Source organism: Rhipicephalus sanguineus, chromosome 10, assembly GCF_013339695.2.
Source record: "Rhipicephalus sanguineus isolate Rsan-2018 chromosome 10, BIME_Rsan_1.4, whole genome shotgun sequence".
NCBI lineage: Eukaryota > Metazoa > Arthropoda > Arachnida > Ixodida > Ixodidae > Rhipicephalus > Rhipicephalus sanguineus.
The window spans coordinates 57,203,662-57,226,161 of record NC_051185.1 but is presented as its reverse complement, the minus strand read 5'-3'; the positions used below and the strand labels follow the sequence as shown (position 1 = coordinate 57,226,161).

General features: G+C 43.9%; 1 protein-coding gene and 1 long non-coding RNA gene across 2 annotated transcripts in view; both read right to left on the bottom strand.

The window, feature by feature from the left end:
- LOC119371903 (prolyl 4-hydroxylase subunit alpha-2) overlaps positions 1–22,500 on the bottom strand; it is a 61,060-nt gene that overhangs the window by 25,160 nt on the left and 13,400 nt on the right. Inside the window, exons 2-3 of the mRNA XM_037642359.2 lie at positions 7,772–7,950; positions 354–518 (exon numbers count right to left, since the gene is read on the bottom strand). Of these exons, the coding sequence (XP_037498287.2) occupies positions 354–518; positions 7,772–7,950 (344 nt within the window). The remainder of the gene's footprint in view (positions 1–353; positions 519–7,771; positions 7,951–22,500) is intronic.
- Positions 9,084–20,884, bottom strand: LOC119371904 (uncharacterized). Its single transcript, XR_005179335.2, has 4 exons — positions 20,436–20,884; positions 18,459–18,528; positions 14,593–14,651; positions 9,084–9,228 (listed from the first exon to the last, which is right to left on the bottom strand). It is a non-coding gene; the product is annotated as an uncharacterized LOC119371904 (long non-coding RNA).

Here is a 22,500-nt window from a genome sequence, read left to right as displayed (position 1 = left end):
TTCTTAGCTGAAACACAATGGTTAACCTGCACCAAAAAGAGCAAAATGAAATAAAAAAAAGAAAAAAAGAAGGAAAAAGGAACTCCACCAAAACTGGAAGAACATCGATATTATTCCGTTCGTCGGGCTGCCAGTAAATTTCTTTCGCCCTGACCTGCGGGCAACTCTATGAGTTGTCTTGAATGAATCAATCAATCAATCAATCAATCAATCAATCAATCAATCAATCAATCAATCAATCAATCAATCAATCAATCAATCAATCAATCAATCAATCAATCAATCAATCAATCAATCAATCAATCAATTTGTCATGTTATCTAAGGCAAGATAGCAGGTTGTGACATTCGTACCAGTCAGTTGCGCGGTTGACTTGTGGCCCATGATGACGCCCCTGGCCATGTCGGTGAGGTTGAGACGGTACGTCTTCTGGATTCGTATGAGGGCCTCGCCAGCGTCCAGGAGGTCGCTCTGGCGCGGAAACGTGTCGTTGGCCTCCAGCATCAGCCTCTCGATCTCTGCAAGGGGCAACGATTTGACTCGATTGTTTTTTTTTTTTGTATCTGCACTATATCATGACCTAGTAAAGGACAATTCGTATAATATACCCTGTACTTTAAAACACACCAGTAGATTGTACGATCACTAAATTGGGGCCACGCGAATGCAGCGGCCAGTGACAGCGTTCTAAAGCGTAGAGACTAGGCCTCCGATCATCGGATGAATGCATTTTCTTCTTCTTCATTCTTTATGGACACAGAGGCAAAGGTGACGGGGTAGAAAAATAACGTTAAAGGTGCCCGAGCTGCTCACCTGTCTGTCCTAGATCTACCGAGTTACGCTGCTGTTATTCATTAGCGAATAGAAAGATATACGCTCCTCCTGCGTTGCCTAATAGCCATTCACGTCGTTTGAATGCAACTGTATGCACAAGCTTCACGCGAGTGTATAGTGCTTCGTCGAACATTAATCTCTAGCACAGTCTCCCATAGAGTGAATTGAACGACGTTCGACGCTCACGCGCGGCGCTGGCGATGAGGTAGGGAACACAATCGAAAAACGTGCTTCGCGCCATTAGAAGGCCGTAAAGGACGTGACGTGCCACGCCCACTTTCTTGTCTGCAGCAATGCTGCGGCGGTGGTGGGGGTCGCACCAGTGCGTTCACCTGTTTAAACAGCGGTCAGTGCTTGTAGGTACTAAAGAATATAGCAGTAGCACCCCTCCATGCGTCATTCCTATATTTTTCACGTGACTGCTTCGTAAATAAATGCTTTGTTGAAAGTTAGCGCAGTGTCCTCATTGTATCTTTGTGTTCCTGTCTCTACTGTGCGCTTTAGGTGTTAAGACGCTTGTAGGCACTTTTACACGCCGTGGTATAGCTCTGCGGCTAACCAGTTGTGTTTCTTAAGTCGAGGAGGGTGCGGGTACGATTCCCGGCAACGCCGGCCGTGTTTCTATGGGTGGCTATAAGCATTCTAAATACAGTTGCAGCCTTTAGGGAGTCTGTTTTGTCCCGATAAACAATAAATTCACAGGGTCCCTTACACATTCACTTAAGACGACTCGAAGGCGAAAGCCAACTTGTTCGGTTTCTTCTCAGTCAATGTATTGATCCTCCTCCGCCCTCCTCCGAAAACTTTCTGCACATAAATGGTTTTTCACTGCCTCCGTTATTGGCCCAGCTTTGACCAAACGATGATGTCATGTGACCACGCCATAATGACGTCATAAATTTCGGCCATTTGTGACGTGATGATGACTTCATATTGTTACGGGGTAAAGTGGAGGCTAGTAGGGCACGGGCTGAGACGTGGTGACGTCACCATGTGATAATTTTTTACATCACTCGTGTTGACGCCTCCGACGGTCAATTTTCACGTTTGATGAGGCATCTAAGTCTTTTTGTCTTAGTAACAATCACCTACCTCTACCTACATACCTTCGCTTTAGCGCAGAGCCCGGATACTTTCATGTCACGAGCGACGTCACGAACGGTGTTACGAAGCTTGCTTACAAATGTATAAGTACAACGCATACAGATTTATAAGCCGTCTGTTTATACCTTTCTAAAGATACGGCGCGCGCGACCACGCCTTGTTGGTCAAACCACGCATTTTTGCCGGAGGCAGGCCATTTCCCTCCGGCACCCCTCTAAGCGCCATTCGCGCCCCGGAGACGTCCGGCGCGTTCCATTTCTGTTCGCGTGCCGGGGCGGCTGACGACCGGCGCAACCGTCAGCAGCCCCCGCGCGCTTTAGCTCGCAGTTAGAACATTCGACGCGTGGGGCGACGTTAGCGATATGGACTTTATTCGGAACATGACGGCGACGGCAAAAATGCGACTATGGTGCCCCTATATCGCTATGACCACAAAAAGAAAACAGAGAAGGTTATTTATTTGATGCTTCATCTCATCACCCGAGGTTATTGGGGAGTTACATTTTAAAATAATTTCTTCTAAAAGACCCGAAATTTCGTCACTAGTCACATGTAAGCGGATTAACTAGGTGGGCAACCTATTTCGTCATTATTGTATTGAGACCCTCCGCGTAAATCGGCGCGTGCGAGTAGCCATGTGGTTCCAGTGAGGCACGTCTCTAGTAATTTGAGCAAAGGTGGAGAGGGAAATAAAGAGGGAGAGAGAAAAATCGCCACCCAGTCACTCCGTATATATGGTGAACGAGCGAAATTGAAACGTCAGGCCCCGGTGTTTATCACTGGGTTTATCACAGCGGTTCATTAAAGCTTTTCTCGATTACTGGTCACGCCTGTCCAGAAACTTTAATTGGTTTTAGCTGCCCGCGTGTTCCCTTCCTAATTTCTAGTGGACCAGTGGTGAGTAGTGAAGCTTGTCCAATATCTGTGGCACATGCACGCTAGGAGTGTTTGCGTACATAGGACGGACGAATTTTTTTTTTTTCCGATAGTCGGATAAAACTTTAGAAATCTGCGGCAATTCCTGCTCAAAAGCGGATGCACACAAGCCTTCACCAAGGGGCGCGCACTCTAGACTGACGTCGTGAGCCGGACGGCCGGTGACTTCTTCAGAGAACATTGCCAAGGGCATGAGCGGGACTATTTCTTTAGTCGCGGAGGCGATCGGCTGTCGCGCTTCCGTCGTCTGGGCGGGGCATCTCCGGACTGCTAAGTTGCATCGACTATAGTAAAACAACTTCTCTGTAAAACGCTGCGTTGCTCGGGTAGGACCTGCGAAATTTGATCAAAAGGGTGCAGTCGCGTGCGCTTCTAGGCAGACATCAGTGGATGGCTCATAGCTTTGCACATACTGTGCTCTCACCGTTTACTTCGCGTTGAGGCGACGGACAGCACAAAAACCGCTTCGCTCCCTCAAGCGGCCGTATTAATACACCTTACGATAGCTTTCTTTAAGTTACACGTGATCGGATCCTAAAGGAGTCAGCCCCAAGTATAACATTCCAATTCGTTGAGATCGCATTCACTGCTTCGCCCTTGCGGCGAAACTGAGTTTTTTTTTATCTCCACAGAAAAGTGAAAAGGAGTAACCGCCGCCACAAATGGCCACGATTCCGTGATTTATTGCAACAGCAGAGCTGTCTAAGCTCGGAGTAAGCCCGCTGTCGTAGACGGAAGACTCTGCGTGTATGCGCCAAGCAGCTCCTATAGGAGCTGCTTGGCACATACCCTATAGCAGCTCCTATAGGAGCATAGGGTCGCCTTTGTAGACGCCGCAAAATACCCCAACTATGAGCACTATGTAGCAGCTGTAACTTCGCTACAAGGAGAACTCCTCACAGCACTTACGCTCCGAAACTCGGACCCTGACCGCGCAGAACAGGTAGCAATCGCATTAGCAATGGCGAACACAACCCGCACTACAATTTACACCGATTCCCGAACCGCGGCCCAGGCCTACCGTGTGGGCTCGGTCTGTAAAGAAGCAGCCAGCGTGCTCTCGCGTGCCGCGTGGACTGACACCGAGCACTTAATTTGGTTCGCGGGCCATATGGGCTCCGACGCCCACCCCCTCGTCCCAAACGCCAACGAGCTTGCCCACTCCCAGGCGCGAGACCTTACTCGCCGCGTCAGGAGAGAGGGCGGCCCATGGCCCAAGGGCGAGAAATGGCTCCGGAACCAACTCCAGACCTATAATGAAATTTGTCAGCACTATCGTCTCGAACGGCGAAAGTTTCCGTTACCTCATCCTCGACTAAAACGACCACAATCACTATCCTTCCGTCTCCTACAGACAGAAGCATATTCCTCACCGGTAGTTTATGCAAGATTCATAAGCGAACTAAGGCCAGGATGCCCCCGATGCGGCATACTGCGATGCAATTTACCACACATGCTGTGGCAATGCCCCGAGTTGCGCGCGGACGACGGGTTTCCAACCACAGAAAAGGAGCTGGGACACACTCCTCACAAGTCCCCACGAGGACGACCAACTTCGAGCCGTCAGAGGGCTCACGACCTGGCCGTCGAGTTTCAACTCCCGGTTCCGTCGTGGGCGCGGCCCGCAGACGAGGGCCCGTAAGAGGCCATCCCCTCCTCAGGACCAAATAAAGTTTTAGATAGATACAGAGCCATAATATAGCAAGGGGGTGGCAAAACGAACTGAAGATGAGGAATGAAGATGACTATCTTTCACTTCCAATTAATCCCCCCCTATGTAATGCCCACCGGGCCCTTAGTGTATCCAAATAAATAAATAAAAAGAGTGACGTGAGGGTGAGAAGGAAGGAAAGGAGGAGGGGAGAGGGCAAATCATGACATACTCTTGTATAGTGCAGTTTAGCAATGGGATGGGTAACGGAAGTCGGAATGAGGAAGACTGTTGTTATAGTGAGGAGGAGGAGGAGGGAAAGGAGGATAAAAAGGAGGAGGTGAGAGGGTAAACCATAGAACAGCCATGTACAGTATAGCATAGCAGAGGCGGGAAAGAGAAGTGAGGCTGAGGAGGAGGGTTAGGAGGAGGGAAATGAGGACAGAGGGCAATAAAAGATGATACAAAGAAAGAAAGATGAAAGAAAGTAGATACAAGAAGACGAAGATGACGTAGAAAGAGATAAAGAAAGAAAGAATAAAGAAAGAAGGAAGAAGAAGATGGAGGAAGATAAGAAAGAACTCAGCCTGAGTTTGCCAGGTGGTGGCGCTTGCCTGCCATCTCCGCTGTTTACTCAGATTTCACACACGCGGCACTCGCTTTAATTTTTTATTTCGATAAAAAATCTTTCGAACCTTAACTCAGGAAGAAGGACTCAAGATCGCACTACATATAAGCCTCCAAAATACTACTTGACATCACCAGAGTCATTGTCACAGTTTCTTCACTCGTACGAGCGTGGATTGTCATCGATGGCAGGGCGATGGGAGGAGTGTGTGTGTACGTGTAGTGCAATAAGACCGAGCATAAAGCTTAACAAAGGTCGCACCGAAGACCGAAGCTACAACGGGATAAAAGCTACACACACGTGCACTCCGGTGGAGTTGATATGCGTCCAGGTTGTTAAACTTCAGGGCAAGACCCGGGCCTCACTTGCTCGCTTAGTGTGTTTGTCCGTCGGCCACGAGGCCGGGTGGCTCAAGCGGCTGAGGAGCTTGTATAGCGTGTAAAAAACGCTGGAGCTGTGCGCGTTACACGGTCGGCCGTCCCCAGGGGTGGTTAGCTGTGTGCGCGGATGGTTGTGCGGCTAACGCACTAATCGTCTTCTGGGGCCTTCGGTCCGAAAGCGGCTTGTAATAGGGAGTCTTTGTCCTCGAGGGACCACCCGGTATGAGTCGCCAGTAGGCTGAGTACAACTCCGCAAGTAGCAGAACTTGCGGAGCTGTTATGGTACACCTAGCGGGTTGCTGTTCTTCCTTTTTGCGTCCTTCAATCGCCACTTTGCAATATGCATGCTATCTATCTATCTATCTATCTATCTATCTATCTATCTATCTATCTATCTATCTATCTATCTATCTATCTATCTATCTATCTATCTATCTATCTATCTATCTATCTATCTATCTATCTATCTATCTATCTATCTATCTATCTATCTATCTATCTATCTATCATAAAAGAAGGTAAGACGTGGAAACACGGACACAAAGAATGACCTTATGCCAACGTTTCGTTCATGTTACGCCAGACGGTATCCTCGAAAAGTTAGCTGCTATCCTTACATAGTATAACATTCAAGTTTGTTTCTATCGCCTTCATTAATTGCTTGGCCCTTGCGGCGAAGCTCTGAGCTTTCTTTTTCAACAGCGAAGCTGTTTAAGCCGGAGGAAAAATACTGTATCATGCACAACAGCTATCATCCTCATGAACGTCCTCTACCTTATATGTTATGTCGCGTCACCCAGCAGCGCGTTGGAGGAAGGAAAGTAGGAGGAGAGGAGAAGAAATAAATAAAATAATAAAAAAGGAAAGAAAACGAAAGAAAGAGAAATAAATAAACATAACATAGCCTTGTATGGTATAGTTTAGTATAGTATAGTATAGTATAGTATAGTATAGTATAGTATAGTATAGTATAGTATAGCATAGCAAAAGGGTAGGAAAGGAAAGTGAAAGTGAGCAGAAGTGAAAGGAGGGGAGAGGGTAAACCATAGCATAGTCTTGTTGAGCATAGTACAGCTGTATAGTATAGTATAGTATAGTTGAGCATAGTATAGACTGAGGTAGCAGCTCAGCTGTTTCGTCAGTCTTCGCACCACTAGTGCGTAGCTGCCCCAGTTTTTATTCCGATAGCAATTATATGGACAGTCTCGACGGGTTTTTGCCGTCGCCGTCATGTCCTTGCGGTATGAAGTCCAAATTGATAAGATCCCCCCGCGCATTGTATGTTCTACCGCGGGTAAAAACGCGCGAGCGGGGGCAACGAACGCGGCCGAAGCAGAGATCAAACCCCCATTTCCGTCGCTCGGAGGGTGCATGCGATAACATCACCCCGCTCGGGAAGCCTGCCGTCTAAGCAGACAGGAAACGCCCCGCCCATCTTTAACGACCATGAAAAATTGGCCGCGTATCTGCGTGCTTCGCTGCAAATGTCGTCTAAAGACGATAGAAGAAGCGCTGCGTTGTCGTGCGAGCAGCCACTTTAAACTTTCAATCTAAGGGCGCGGTCGCGCGCGCTATCTCGAAAGCCATCACAGCGGGCGGCTCTTTACAAACAAAGCTGCTGGACGGCTTCCGGTTTTGTGCAGCGGCGTAGCCGAGTAGCGTTGGCGAGGAACAAAAGCCTTAGCATGTAACCGGCACATTTTCAACACTTTTCTCCCTGTGTCTGGCCAAATATTTTAAATAAATATTTTTCTAAGCTGCACACACAACATTATAAGAGTTAGTCCTTCACTTTCAGCGCTTTCTTTTTACCTGAAAGCGGAAAAAGAGTATTGCTTTACTCTGGCACAACTTCAAAAGCACGCTTTCTGCTTCGGCGTTAGAGAGTGATAATTGAAGAGACCGGAAGTTTCTTGGGTGCAACACCTGCTGCTGCCATCGCAATCTTGAAACCAACCGAAAAGGCGAATACCCTTCTACGTGCTGCGCTCTCAACGCGAAGTGACTATGCGGAGAGCATCTCTCCCTGGAGCGGCCGTATTTTCTTACACCAGCGTTTTGTGGTTACGCGAGATCGTATACAAAACAGTTAGCTGCCAGCCTCACTTCGTGTAACACTCGTGTATCGCATTCGTTGCTTCGCCCTTGCTGTGAAACTGTGAACTTTTTTTTTATTTTTTCTTGCTAATTGGCAAACTTTTTGTAACCGTCACTATTTCGAATAAACGAAACTCTCACCAATCCAGTCGGGTTCCCGGAACTGATGCACGATCTCGTTCCAGTCGACGGACAGGCGCTTGATGGTGTTGTACGCATCGATCGGGCTGGCCGTGCGGCTCTCGTACTCCTGCTCGGCTGTGGAGTGCGTTAGCTGTCGGTCTTTGGACGCCGTCGTCTCGTAGTAGTCGTTCAGAAAGCTGCATTCGATAAGGAACAATTATGTACATCCTTATAAATAGATTCAATGGGAAAAAAATTGGCCGCGTATCTGCGTGCATCGCTGCAAATGTCGTCGAAAGACGATAGTCTTGTGCCGGCCGTACTACACGAGTCCTCCTCCTCTATGTTGAACCGCCGCATCTGGCTCATAGCGTCGCATTTTCAGAGCAACCTAAGAAACATTAGGGTCTTTAGAATTACTCCTCTATGTATTTTCTAGTAAAGGAACACACCACCTAATGCTTACGTATTGATGTTGCACCTCAGATATGCGTAATATTTGCTTTTTGATCGACTATGAGGGTCCCGTTTTCAGTATTTATACTCTGGGACCCTCATCTGTATACACGTATTATGTAACTAACCCTTAGGTCACCAATAAACTCAATAAACTCAACTCAATGTTCACAAGTATGAACGGCCGTACCAGTTCAAGATGGCTGGACGTTCAGCAAGTGGTTAAACTTTGGCCGGGTGGCAGAATCGGGTGACAGACAGACAGACAGACAGACAGACAGACAGACAGACAGACAGACAGACAGACAGACAGACAGACAGACAGACAGACAGACAGACAGACAGACAGACAGACAGACAGACAGACAGACAGACAGACAGACCCCTATTGAAAATTTGCACAATGGTGGGCATGATGGGACCCACTACCCATCATCTTGGTGGATTATGGTACTGGGTAATGATGGACGCATGGTGGACAGATGGTGGGTGATGGACGGATGGTGGACAGATGGTGGATGATGGACGGATGGTGGACAGATGGTGGATGATGGACGGATGGTGGACAGATGGTGGATGATGGACGGCTGGTGGGTGGACGGTGGGTGATGGACATACTGGGTGTATGCTGGGTGATGGGCAGATAATGGGTAGATAACGATGGGTGTTGGATGCCTGAGTCAAAGTCGAGCTATGCAATTATTTACAAAAATAAGACATCGTGCTTCTTAACGTGATTATAGATAACCTTTTACCATTGAGGTTAACGAGTTTACTTGCTGTGTCTACACGTGGCCAAGCATGCAGCCACATGTTGATGCAGCACAAAATCAATGAATGCATCTTGCACCAAATACTCATGTTTATTGTTCTCCATGCTGCCATGCCTAACACGTACGCCCTGCTGGCTTGCTTCATATAGTAACTTCTTAGGAACTTGCAGATAGGAGAAAGGCAGTTTCCTTGAGGTAGTGCAGTCAGCCAGATGGGGTGTGCTTTGATGTACTTTTCCAGGCATGCTACAACAGAATTGAATAAAAACAAATAAACTGCTTTCACTAAATTTGGAGCAATAACATCAATGAAACCAGTTGCAATCGCTTTGACCAAAAGCTTAAACCATATCAAGTCAAATAAAAGGCAGCACGTAATCAGTCCACATGTCCGTAACGTTCTAGTACGTAGTTCATTGCCAAGGCTGGTGTGCAAACCCCATTAGCTACAAAGTACGTCAACGGATGTCCTTGCTGTGCGCTTTGAGACTCCATATTGCTATTTCTTATGCCAGCCATCTTTGACAAAAATATGCAAGCAACAACTTCAACTCTTTCCCTACCGAGTTTTTTGTTAAAAACTATAAAAATACAATTTTTTTATTTGCCCATTTGATTTCACGTATCCCGAAACAGCTAAAAAACTATTTAAAGGCACTTTATTCGCAAGATAAAAGAAAAATATTTTTTGAAAGTATCCGGAAGATTGGCTTCACTGCCCTGCAACACAGAAGGTGCCCTAATTTTTATTCAGTCTTTGGTGCAGAAAATGTCTGGAATGAAAAAATAATAAGCCCGTAAAAAAGCCGTGAACGTGTCGTGACGTTGGGGGTTTCTTTACAACTATTGCCATGCACTGTCGATACGTTGAGATTCGGTGCTCATCCGAATCTCAACGGTGCTCATCCGAACGAGGCGACGCTGCACAGACGTTCCCACACCAGCTCTCCGTGATATCAGATTTTGCCAGCACCTCTACGGGCAATATTCTTTACATTGTGTTCCTACAGACCTAAATCTTAACATAAGTTTCACAAAATTTTAGTGAACCAATGTGGCCAAAATACAATAAAAGACGTGATATTTGCAACGTCATGTTGACATGTATGTGCTGAGTTTTAGCATGAAATTCAACAAGTTAAACACTGACCTTAATTTCCTCTTCTACTAATTTACCTATGAAGGTAAAATTAATGACATTACATATCTTAAAGAATAATTTATTTGTCTAAACTGATCTAAGGTTTCACTTTAGTGTCCTTTAAGGGGAGACACTCCTCGAAATAACTTCTTTTTCATATCTTGTAATAGACTTAAAAATACACATACACAAATACACATACACATATGCTGGCATCAGATGCAATTCACTACAGATTGTTTGTGCCAATACAAGTGCACTCGTTCGCAAATCTAAATGAAACAGCACAGAAAAAGATGGTACAATGTATGCTAACGCCCTTCATGTCCAAGATGGTGTGAGCATGTTGCGTTAGTGTGCCGTGAATGTGCTGCGTGCAGAACTTTCCTTTTTTGGCACGATGGGAAGGCATGAAAGTTTAAGAAAACTTTGTGGAGGACAGGCACAGCTAACCACGTCATCCTAGTAAGGTGAATGGTCCTAATTGTTTATATTTTTTGTTCATATTCCTATGCTCAAACACAATGCGATTACTACAGAGCACTTATACTTAAGTAAATAGATTACTCTGGCAGGCCATATCTTACAAATTTCATTAATCATAAGTGTCCTGTTTAACTGTATGGCTGTGAATGCTGCAGCATAAGAATGAAATTAAATGGACATAAAGCGCAATTAAAAAGGTTTAAATTGTTTTTCCCATGCTTTCTTTGAATCCATTACTAGTTTTTTCATATGGTAGTGTTAAACGAAAACTGGGCTCGCCTATTGCTTTTCATCCTCTTCGTCCAAACAATAGCAGCATTACTCGCTGAGTGCGATAAAAATAATGGCAACTAGGGAAAAATGTGACAAAATCAGTCTGAGAAATGGCAGATATGCAAAATGGACACAGCATATTTGTTCAATATTCAACAGATGTCTTAGGGAACAAACATTGATGCCATTTGTCACCAGCACTGAATGGGTCAAACTGAAGTAAAAAATTGGCCTAACAGACTGCTTATGTCCAGCATGTGTAGCAGCCACTGACCTATATGCTAGGGTACCCAATTTGAATGCATTCATTGCTCAGAACAGCAGACGTGACATTCAAACTAGCATGACTTTTTTCGTAGAAAGTGAGCGCATTTGCCGCAGCCTCGAACCATCAGCACTCAATAAAGAAAAGGTAATAATCTACTGACCTAAAGATTCTAATCAGGGCACCATCAGAACTGACAGTTGGGCAAGGTGGTAGTGATTCATCATTGAAATTTTGCTGGTGTTGCTTTGGTCTCTTCCTCGTTCTTGTCTAGTGTATTAAATGATCAACGAGAACATATACTTTGTCGACCATTCTTAAACATCACCAAGTTTACACAACATCAGAACCCATACATATGACATACTTTTGTGTGACAATGCAATCCTGCCACCCTTTCATTTAATATCAGTGATATGTATACAGACAACATTTCTTACAAAAAGCCTCGGCATTACTGTGTTTTTCAGAACACCTTTCAGATATTTACGGGTGCATTTGTTGAATTGTTGCCTCTTTACTGTGTATCTACAGCGACGTGATGGCTGGATGATGTCTTCACACAAATGTCACAGAAATGTATAAGTTCCGAGGTCATGTCAACCATGCAATTCATTTCAAATAGATTGACTGTGAACTATAAACGAACTCCGAGATCTGGATTATTTTGCAATTAGAAGGTATATAGGTAGATTTGTCCTGTGCTCTTTTTGATGAGGGCTGATGTGCTGGCTAGAACGTATGAATATAAGTGCCATGCAATGATGACACAGAAATCTCGGGCTTTCACATGCCGTTCAAAGGCTACCACACGTGCTCAGCTTCATTTCTGCAGTTCGTACGGCAATACTGGACTCATGTTAACCTATTCAAAGCTGGTGAAGAATATTTAGAATGACAGAAAGCTGAAAAAATTGGTAATGATTCATCTTGAAATGAAGGTAGGCATGCAAACGCAGACACAAGAAAGAAGTGGGGTCAACACAAACACCAACAAACAAATGAAGAGGCATACAGTGGTGCAAAAGAAAGTGGACACAAATACCTTTACACGCATCTGCAGGGATAGGGAGACACTTATCAATCCGGCACACTTGGAGCTTTACGTGAGAGATAACACTTCAGGAATCTGATTTGTTCGTCATGCAAGTCAGCTGACAGCTGGCTCACACATGCATTTCCACTACTATCGATATGCCAGGCTTCTACCATTACAGGGTTTTACATTTCCACTCTTGTATGAAACAACGCATTCATCGAATTTTGGCGTGCATTTACACTCTCGACAATGCAAGGTTATATAAGATGGTAAACCTCCAGTTTATGACTCCTGATGTTTCGTTAATCTCTAGTAAACATAGCGGCCCATTTGCTCTTTGGAGAAGCAGCAACAGCGAAGAGAAACATTATACCACACCTGTACGGCAATCGGTAAATTTGCTGGTGTGTTCTACGAAACAAATGTTAGTGCACTTGTTGTCTATTATCTGTTTATTCTTTCTCTGCAAGGTGGCACAAATCTTACGTAGCCGTAAAGACAGCATTGACACTGCATGCACTTCCCACTTTCTTTAGCCTGTGAGATAAGCAATGAGTGTAAAGAATACCTACGGCACGCTTGTTACTGTTAATTTTTGCATCCATGTTTGCACGTGACACAGTCGGCTTCTTGAAACGTTCAGTGACAGTGGCTACTGCAAAACGAGGATAACCTGCATCTAATGGACGCGTAACCTGTGCGTTAAAGCTGGCCTTCATTTTGTGTACAGACTGGTGAGAGATGAGTTTAAGCATGACATGAAAATAGCGTTTTTTCTAAGCTTAGAATGCTTGGAGTTGAAGTTTGACAACAGTATTGAATATCCAGAAGAATACTGCTAGCAAACTTGGTTTTCCTGAAATGTTAAGGAAATGCCTAAAGTTTGTATACTATCATTCTGAAGCAATGCTTCAGTAAACTTCGGCCATCCTCCATTTAACTCAAATTGTTCAATCATTGAGGTAACCATGGATTCAAATTGGTAACCGTAACATGCGCAGCGTAACATGCGCAGAATTGAACTTGCATTGGTTTAAAGATGCCCCAATTCTCAGTGATTTATACCTTAGCACAGTTGACAATCGCTTAGAGGAGGCCTTAGAGAAATATATTATTGAGGTTTTTCATTACGTGGACAATTACATGATTGATTTTTTGTAGCGGTGATAAACTTGAAACCGCGGTTACCTCAGTGAATAGACAATTTGATGTAATTGAACGAGGGCTGAACGTTACTAAATAATTGGCTCAGAATGACAGAATAGTACAATTTCAGGACATTACCTTAGTGTTTCTGTGGAACCACGTATGATGGCAGGTTGCTCCTAGATCTTCCAAACTACTGTTTTCAACTTCTCATCCAAGCATTCTAAGTTTCTAAGGAATAGTACTGACATTGCTGTGTCATGCCATAAGTATTTTCTCACCAAGTCCTGTGTGAACACAATGAGCACCAGCTTTAATGAACTGGTTAGGCATCTATTAGATGTAGGTCATTCTTGCGTTGTAGTAGCCTCGGTAGCTCAATGTTTAAAGAAGCACATTTTGCTACGTCTGAACGTGGTTGCAGAAAGCAATAGCAACAAGCGTGTCTTAGGTGTTCCTTACATTCAGTGATTATCTCATAGGCTAAAGAAAGTGGGAAGTAGATAAGGCATTAATGTTGCCCTTATGGCTGCCAATGGGCCAGGTAAGATTTGCGCCACTGTACTGAGAAATAATGAGCAGGGAATAGACAAAAGGCAGACTCAAATATTTTTTTGCAAGACACACCCACTAGTTTACTGATTGCTGTGTAGCTCTGGTTTATAAAGTTCTTTGTAGCTGTGGCTGTTTCTACATAGGACAGATGGGCTGCTGTGTTATTCAGAGATTAACGGAACGTAAGAGGTGGTAAACCAGTGGCTACCACACTAATTTATCTTTGCATTGTCGAGGGTGTATATGCACACCAAAATTCGATGAATGCAAGCTACTATTCGCAAGTATCGATATGCCTGGCACATTATTACCAGTGGAAGTGCATGCTTGAGGCAGCCGTCGAATAACTTGTATAAAGAATGAATCAAATGCCTACACATTTCTCTCACGTAAAGCCCCACATCTGCCACAGTGCCACAGTGTCACACCATGCCCGGTGTGCAGGTAAGTGTCTGTGTCTACCTTCTTTTCAGCCGCTCTGCATTTCTTCAGCTGTTAGTCAGCAATTCTGTTGTCCCGATTTCTCTCTTGTGCCCTGTGTTTGCATGCCTACCTTAATTTAGGATGGTGTGAAAAGTGGCACGACCATTTGCTGCTCACCGCAGTCTTGAAGAAAATGTCCCCACATTGCCAATTCATGAAAATATGACAGTTTTGCAAGTGAACCATGAACACAGCTGCAGGAAGGTGAAACATAATACTTACCTGACTCTCGCTGCATGACTTGAGTAAGCATGGTGCCTCAGGACAGCTCCTTTGCAGATCTAGAGCAAAAACGCAATACAAAATATTAGACAAAACAATACAAATAATGTTTTTACTATAAAAATGCATATAGGTTAAAAAGCACGAGCTCGTATAAGCTGCTAGTCAGATATTTTAAAAAGTTTCCAAGAAATAATTCTTGAAGCATGCACAAGCTACAAACATAAGTAATTTGACAAGATGCATCGTCAGTGTGTGAGAATGCATTTTGGCTGTTGCCTACTAGGTTATCTGCGTGCAACTTTTATAACAATACCTGGGCAAAAAACTTTATAAATGCACTTCATCTGGAACTGTGAGACGATTAATATTTACAAACGTCGATGACATAGAAAGGTTATGCGGCTTTGAATGATGATCACAGTACATACATGACTTCCCCAATCAGCTGTGAAAATGGCTCAAGCTATCGCTCTCTCCCAGCTAAATACCAGAGACAAAGTTGACGAGCTGGTGAACAGTTTTATTAAACCCCATTGCCAAGATAGCTGCTTACGACAGTGCAATGACATAGTCAACAAAGAAGTGCAAAATAAAATTGATACGTCGGCCACGCCACCAGTTTTCTTTGCGTTGGCTTATATGTATTAGTAGAGAGGAGGTTGCTATTGCATATACTTCATTTTAGGCCAAAGACCTAGAAAAGTGTTCACATTGGCTCTGACTGCCTTGTTTCCTAGTGGCGTGTGTGTCATCTTCACATCTTGTCTAATGCTGTTTTATTGCCTTTTATATTGCACCAACCAGTGCAGTCCCAATCAAGCACACTACTGATTGAGTTGTGCATTGCAAGCATGCAAATGTGGTTAACAAATATGAGCAAAATAAAATGCAAGGCACAATTATCTAGACAAACATAACTTTTTTTGAACGAGAAAACTGTCTTTCATTATTACGCTTCCTCCACACAGATTCCGCAGAAGTGAGTCGCAAAAGACATGTTGTTTGATGGGCAAAATGAAGTATATGTGATGCACCTATTGACGGCCTTTTCTGTAGAATATACATCTTTGTTTTTTTTAATATATTTTGAAGAAACCGGACACTAATAAGCACACAAGCTAATGTGCATTCATCATGTCTGGCTGAGTAGCTATTCAATAATGCAACATTTCAATAACAGAGCGAGTTTCATAAAAAGAGTGTAAAAAGAAGGTTATAGCTGTTGCTCATCGTAACAAGTTTGCTTGCCCTCTCCTTTTAGCAGATTTCTAAAAATACAACACAAGAAGGAAAATTGTAGTGATGCACCATATGCACAAGGCAATGTGTGTGAGTGACTCATCGCTTAGCCTATAAAAAAATGACACCATATCTTAAAAGAATGGTCATTCCTGCAGTGCCTGAATGTGGCATTCTCATAAGCTGAAATGTTGGGGATTGTTTTGACACTACTTAAGAATTGATAGTATTGACTCCAAATTGTTCCACAAAGAGTCCTATTCACCTTCTAGAGGGCGGCAGCAGCCCACTTTCGCATACGCTAGGCACCAATAAAATCTGAGAACATATTTTTCTTGACGAACAGCCACCAGAGCATGGTTTTGCTGCATCAGAATAATTAAAACTGAGATTTACGCACAATGCAAGCTGATAAACATCAGTCGCACTAAAGTGACCACACACAGCAAGGGTCATTTTGGACCGTTATATCTCGTGAACAAAGCAAATGAGGTCATATGATATTAAACCGTGTGTTCATTGACAGAAGCGCTCTTCAATAAAAAATTGCCGTCAAAATTCAGACCGGATTTTTTATTTTTGAAAAAACTCGCTTCTTTAACTATTTTTTTCTTTTTTTGCATTGCCCGTAGGAAAATGATCTTCCGTATAAATGTTGCAAAGGTTCTTTTCTATATTTACACTGTTTTGAAATTTCTGTTTGAAATAGGAAAGGCGCCAAGGTGCCTCAAGCTTAGCACACTTTTTTTTTTTTCGACCATGTTTGCCATTTTTTTCACATTTTCTTCCTTTTGAGAACGGGATGAAAAATGCATGGATATAATTCACAGTATTGCATTTTAAAACCAGGAAAAAAAATTTTCAACACGTCATTCATAGTTCGCGTTAAATTCTGCCGTGAAATCCGAAAACATTGCCGTGAGCAAAAACAAGAGGCCCGCACCGCCACCTTCAAGTATTTTTTTGCCACGCTGGGAGCGTTTCTTGGAAATAAAATTTTCGGTTCACTGCACTTTGAGTGTGCCCACATAACACAAAAAACCCAGGCAAAACAAAAATATCGACCGGACAGGCATGTTTGATCTCTCGTGGAATCACCCTGCTGTGCATTGCTGCTGTGTATTTGTGGAATGTGTTTTCTCACCAATGCTTGGTTCGAGGCCACCGAAAATACCATTTTATAAGAACAAATGTGCTACTGTTAATTTCTGGGATGTCAAACTCAACAAATCCGCATCCCTTGCACGTGTCCCTCAATGCATTAAAAAAAGTTTAGCCTGGCTGGTATAGATTCTAACAGGGTATCTCCATCCTTGATCGAATTTCGACGCTAAAGAAGTTCATAGTATGGTAACATTCACCATGGTGCCACTCACTGGTACCAGGGAGATCACAATAGGAGGAATCTCTTTGTCGTGTTCCACGTGGCATTTGTGACCAAATCATATGGCTTTGAAGATGTGTGTACAAAGTATGGATAGGCACTGTACGCCTCAGGAAGCATTGCTTTTGTGTGCCTATCTGCAACAAATGCATTTATGCCACGGGTATCTCTCGCTGGCATGAGGTGTCGCCAAAGTACCACGAAAATTCAACTCTAGGAGAGAATGTTCAGAGCATGTGTAACGTTCAATGCAACAACAAAAGCAAGGATTGATTGCAGGCCTACTGGTTCACAATGAGAAGGAAAATGTTACAAGGGTCATAGTGTGTGTAATTGTGCTTCTGTATGCCCAAAAGTGCTGTAGCATTATAAAAAGAGAGCGCCATGAGAACACCATCTAACTTTGAATATGTAGGAAAGCTTCAAAATGGTGCTCCAGGAACATTCACACATGTTGAAATGAAAACAGCAAAAAAGAACGAAATATTGCACACAAAACATCACAAGTCATGGCGTGATTGTCATAACTGGAGGAGGGATTTCAAGCTCCCTCAAAATTTTGAAATGCTGCATGTTCATATAAACGCACACACACATACGAACACATGCACAAAAACATGAAGTATAGCAAGGCCGCTACTATTAACAAATTTTCTGGCTAGCCCCTGCATGGTGTGTATTTGTGTGTGGTATTCTGTGCTATCTTCATTATGACCCTCTAGCAATAACACACAAATCTCTTTGCTGTACAAGGTTGTATACATGAAAGCCAAATTTCCTGAATGTGGCCCTATTTCCTTGAATCAGTGCAGGAATTACGGGCGGTGCCATTACTGAACATGCAAATGGAAACAGGAATAATCCTTGATACACAGGAATACACGGAACAGCAACACAACAATGTAACCGGTTTCTAGACTTGACAAATTTGGCTGTTTTGGTGCCTGATATAGGTTGTTGTTGTTATAGATTAAACTAGACCTAGAAATGAAACGACACACTTTAGTATTGAGCTGCTTCAGATCTAAATGCATTTTAAATTTGATGTTGATGTGTGGCACATATGTCCTATGTATTATAGAAGATTCCTACTCCACATTAGCACTCCTACATGCTCCTATGTTCGCGCGTAGCAGATGAAACTTATTGAACCTCACCACATGTGAGTAGTCACACATAAATCGCAAGTTTGATCTGTGACAATAATGTCAAAATTGTTTACAGCAGAGCTGTGACCTACCTGCATTTGTTAATCCCTCGGGTTCACATCAGCATTGGCTGCATATGGTCATCACCAGCAGGGGAGGTGGCTGCAACAATTTCTTTGTTAAAGCATTGCCAAGAATTTGGTCTGGTTTGTTGCCAAAGAAATCTGGTAGGACAGGCTTTGAGAGAAAGTTGTGTAATAAGGCTGTTACCAGTCAACTCAGAGGTTATGCCAAGCAGGCATGGTCTCACGCAAACCATACACTGAATAATAAGTGGGACTGACAAATACAGGGATATTTTTAACTTCGTTCATCATGGAACTAACACATTATGCACTGATTAGCTTATGTGTTAGACAGAAAATAACATGAGGGAGGTCAATATATTTCACTAATAACACCATCCTTGTCAGCCACATGCTATAATGGGCATTCCACAATTACCCATCTAAGAAAATGTGAATAAATGTTACCTGAAATTTTTAAAGCCTCATCGTACATGTGATTATTGCTCAATACACTTTCCCATGAATTCTACTGAATGAATGTCAACAGCATGTGCTTTGCTGCCTTCAACATAATTTATGAGAAATACACTTTGTGCTTGATGAAAATTGCCGAGTTTTTGCAGAATTTCTGTGGTCTACATGTCTTTTTACATCCAACAAAGCTCCGCATGCCAGTGTTTCACTGTGCCATGTCAGTGGATTAACACAGGAAGTTGGGCGAGTTGCTACGTTATCATATTCAGCTGAATGTGTAGCGCGGCATAGGTGAGGGAAGAATTGGATGACACGGCGCTTCATTCCTGGTCTATGCCACGTTGCACGTTCAACGAAACAAGCCATGTGAGTGCCATATTATCTACCTTAGATGCAGGGTGGCTTGTTTGTGCCCTTAGCAACATACACAATGTGCAACCACATTTATAGCATACTTTACGCAATTTAGCATACTTTAGCAAATAAGATTTATGGTGCCGTAACAGAGCCTGAGCTCTAGTTCGTGGGTACGATTACAGCACTGTTTAAGTGGTGCTTTATGATACTTACCAGCGTCATGGAAAACTGCAGTCCACCTATCGCTCCACCAGTAGAGCGCGAATAGCGTATGAATGGTTTTACATAAACGCACTAGCACACATACACAGTGATGAGTGCTTACCACAAGCTATACAGCTGCAGAAGTTAGGAAACAATAACCAATCCAATAAAGGCAGAAGTTGAGGGTAAGATGGGAGCTGGAAGAGATGAAAAATGCATGAACACGGGGTGCCAGCAACACCCCGTGCTCACGAATTTTGCACGTAATACCACTGTCACAGGTAACTGCAATGCACGAACGCACATACAGTGCCGAAAGCAATAGCAATTCAGATGAGAGTACGCCTTACCAAATTAGGTCAACACGCATAAAAATGGGTCAAACTGACTAAACTAAATACAGTGTCATGCTGCAAAATTGCTTTACCAAATCCACCTTAGCTATTGCTTAAAAGACGACAAACAATGTCCAAGAGTGCTAACCTAAACGCTTTTGACGGTCACGTTACTTAAGGACGCACAAAATGCACGCCTAAAGAAAATATCCCTACATACACTTTCTTTCTCCCACTGTACTGATACACGGCTCATGGCTCAACACGGTGGCTGGAGATCATTCCTTTAGAGTTCGTTCAAAAGAAAGAAATAAATCAAGCTTCGATTTCTTTGCTTTACCCCAGTAAGTTGACAAGTGTAAACTGCACGCATAAAACACATGACGATGGTGTGTCTGAGAAAAATGTCTCCTTTCAGCAAATTTTAACATGGCGCAGTGCGTGCGCACGAGCTAATTACCAAAACTTTATAAACTACTGACTACGCTCTTGGACAAACGTCGTGCGCAAGCACCATGCACACAACAACGATATGTGGTACCAACAAGTTATGCGATTTCCTTCAGCGACAACGCATACTACAATAAGAACGACTGACAACGTACGAAGCGTAACATTCAAAATCACTCACCTCTGGCAAGAAAGCACGCTGGCAGCGTGCACTGCAGGATGACCGCCGGTTTTCAAGCGATGCGCAGAGCAAGGAACGGCCAAGCTACCCGCATCCGGCTGTCCGCCGGTATAGCTCCCGAAGTGCTCGAACGTCAAGGCATTTTCTAGGCCCACGGAGCGTGCCGTCGAGTAAAGATTGCGGTGCTGCTACTCACTGATGTGTGGAAACGTTGAAGAGGGCACGGTGTAAAGAGGGTCTCCAAAGCTAAGAATCACGTCCCTCGATCACACCGAACAAAGGAGTCGCAGAGAACGGAGTCGCACGGCCGGCATCTGGTGACTATTTGCACGGTGCCGCGGATCATACTCAGTGAAGAACTTGCGCTTACGTCAGTAACCGCAACACACCACACAATGCGAGGTAACGCAGTAAAGGTCGACCGCATGAACAAAACTCGACACTACGACGCACACACGAAATGCAGGACGCCGCCATTTTGGAAAGAAAAAAAAAAGCGACAGGGCGATGTTGGCGACACAAGCGCCACCACGCCACCACCACCTCAGTTTCAGTTTCGGTATCGACATATGAACAGAAAAATCGTGTGTACGTTGCTACAAATAGCTCAAACGCGAGTGCTAACGCTGCAAGAAGGAAATGCGCGATCTTATATATTTGTCTCATCAATCTGTCATTGAAATTTACAGCAATTTATGCAGATCTAGCGGAATAGTTAGTGAAGTTGTTCAAGGGAGGTCAGTCTTTGACTGCGATGTGAAAATGCACATCATGCATTCACGAACATTTTGTCATGTATTTACATCCGCAGCTTAATGAATGTTTACCTTCAGCCTTAACTTCATTTATTAATACAAAAGCGAGTCTGCTCTGAACCATTTGGTTCATTGCTTCTCGCTTGGTACAGCTCAATGCGTTTTGCTTCATCGCGCGGAACACAATACAAAAGATAACTAACCGTGATTGCATTTTTCGCGTGTTGTATACGTGGTTCAAAATACACGGAAACGTTTTCATCTCCGTGCCCACGGGTGCACGTAGTACGCAGTGCAAATGTGCTGTGCGATGTATTTTTGTGCCGTTTCTTAATGCACGAAATCACATCGTTCGTGCAACATGCATTAGGAAATTGTGGCACAGCTGCCAGAAGTAAGTTATGAAGAATTGTGTCCGCTGTAAATGCATGGGTAAAACAGCATATGTCTGCCGCTTCGCGTTGCGCCTTGGGCGCTCTCACTGTTTCACCAGTGCCGTCACGTGCCCGTCGCGCGAAGGGCACACGTTACTCCAACATAACTTTTTGATGACATATGCGCCGTGGGAAATCTTAATATTGGAATAATGTGAACGCACGACTGCGCGAAATTGTTGCCTTATTTCGAACTGTTGCTTAGACTTCATAGTCGTCAATCGCGAGCTGCTAGTGGTTATACTTGCAGCTCCCACTCGTAATCACAAACATTTCTTTCCTTACGCCTAAAGGCGGCCTTTCGTAGGAGAACTTCAGGTAAAGTGAAAGAAAAGGTAAAGCGACCTTTCAAAGACCCACCTTAGGACATTTTAAGGGCACCTAACGAAAGACGCCCTTATCCGTATTAGTGACTGTTATGGGAGCGAAGCTATGCACGTTTTTAAGATTGAAATCATCCATTCATGCGCGTATAACTTAATCCTACAACAAAAGTTAAATCAAGTGTGCATTTAAGCTACTGAAAGCAATACCGCTAGTGTCGACGGGCATTTTGCGCGTTGCTAGCGTTGCCGACTCGCTGACTTTTGTTGGCTAAACTTTCTTTTCGGCTAAACACTAGCCGTCACAATAACGTGTTTGCTAAATTTCCCGTCGTTTCATTTGTGTACGTTCAATGCACGTGTTTGTGCTGGTGGTTGCACGGTACTTACGTTTGCATTCGTAAGCTATAACAAAGTGAAGGGCGTTGTGTGCGGTCCCCTCGTTGAGGCCCGGCTCCCGCCTGTTTTCCCTCCATTCGGCTTGCATCCTCACGGGAAAGGGGGACGGTCTCAAGGCTGAATTCACGTAATGTCCCCGTGTTGTTGTTGTTTT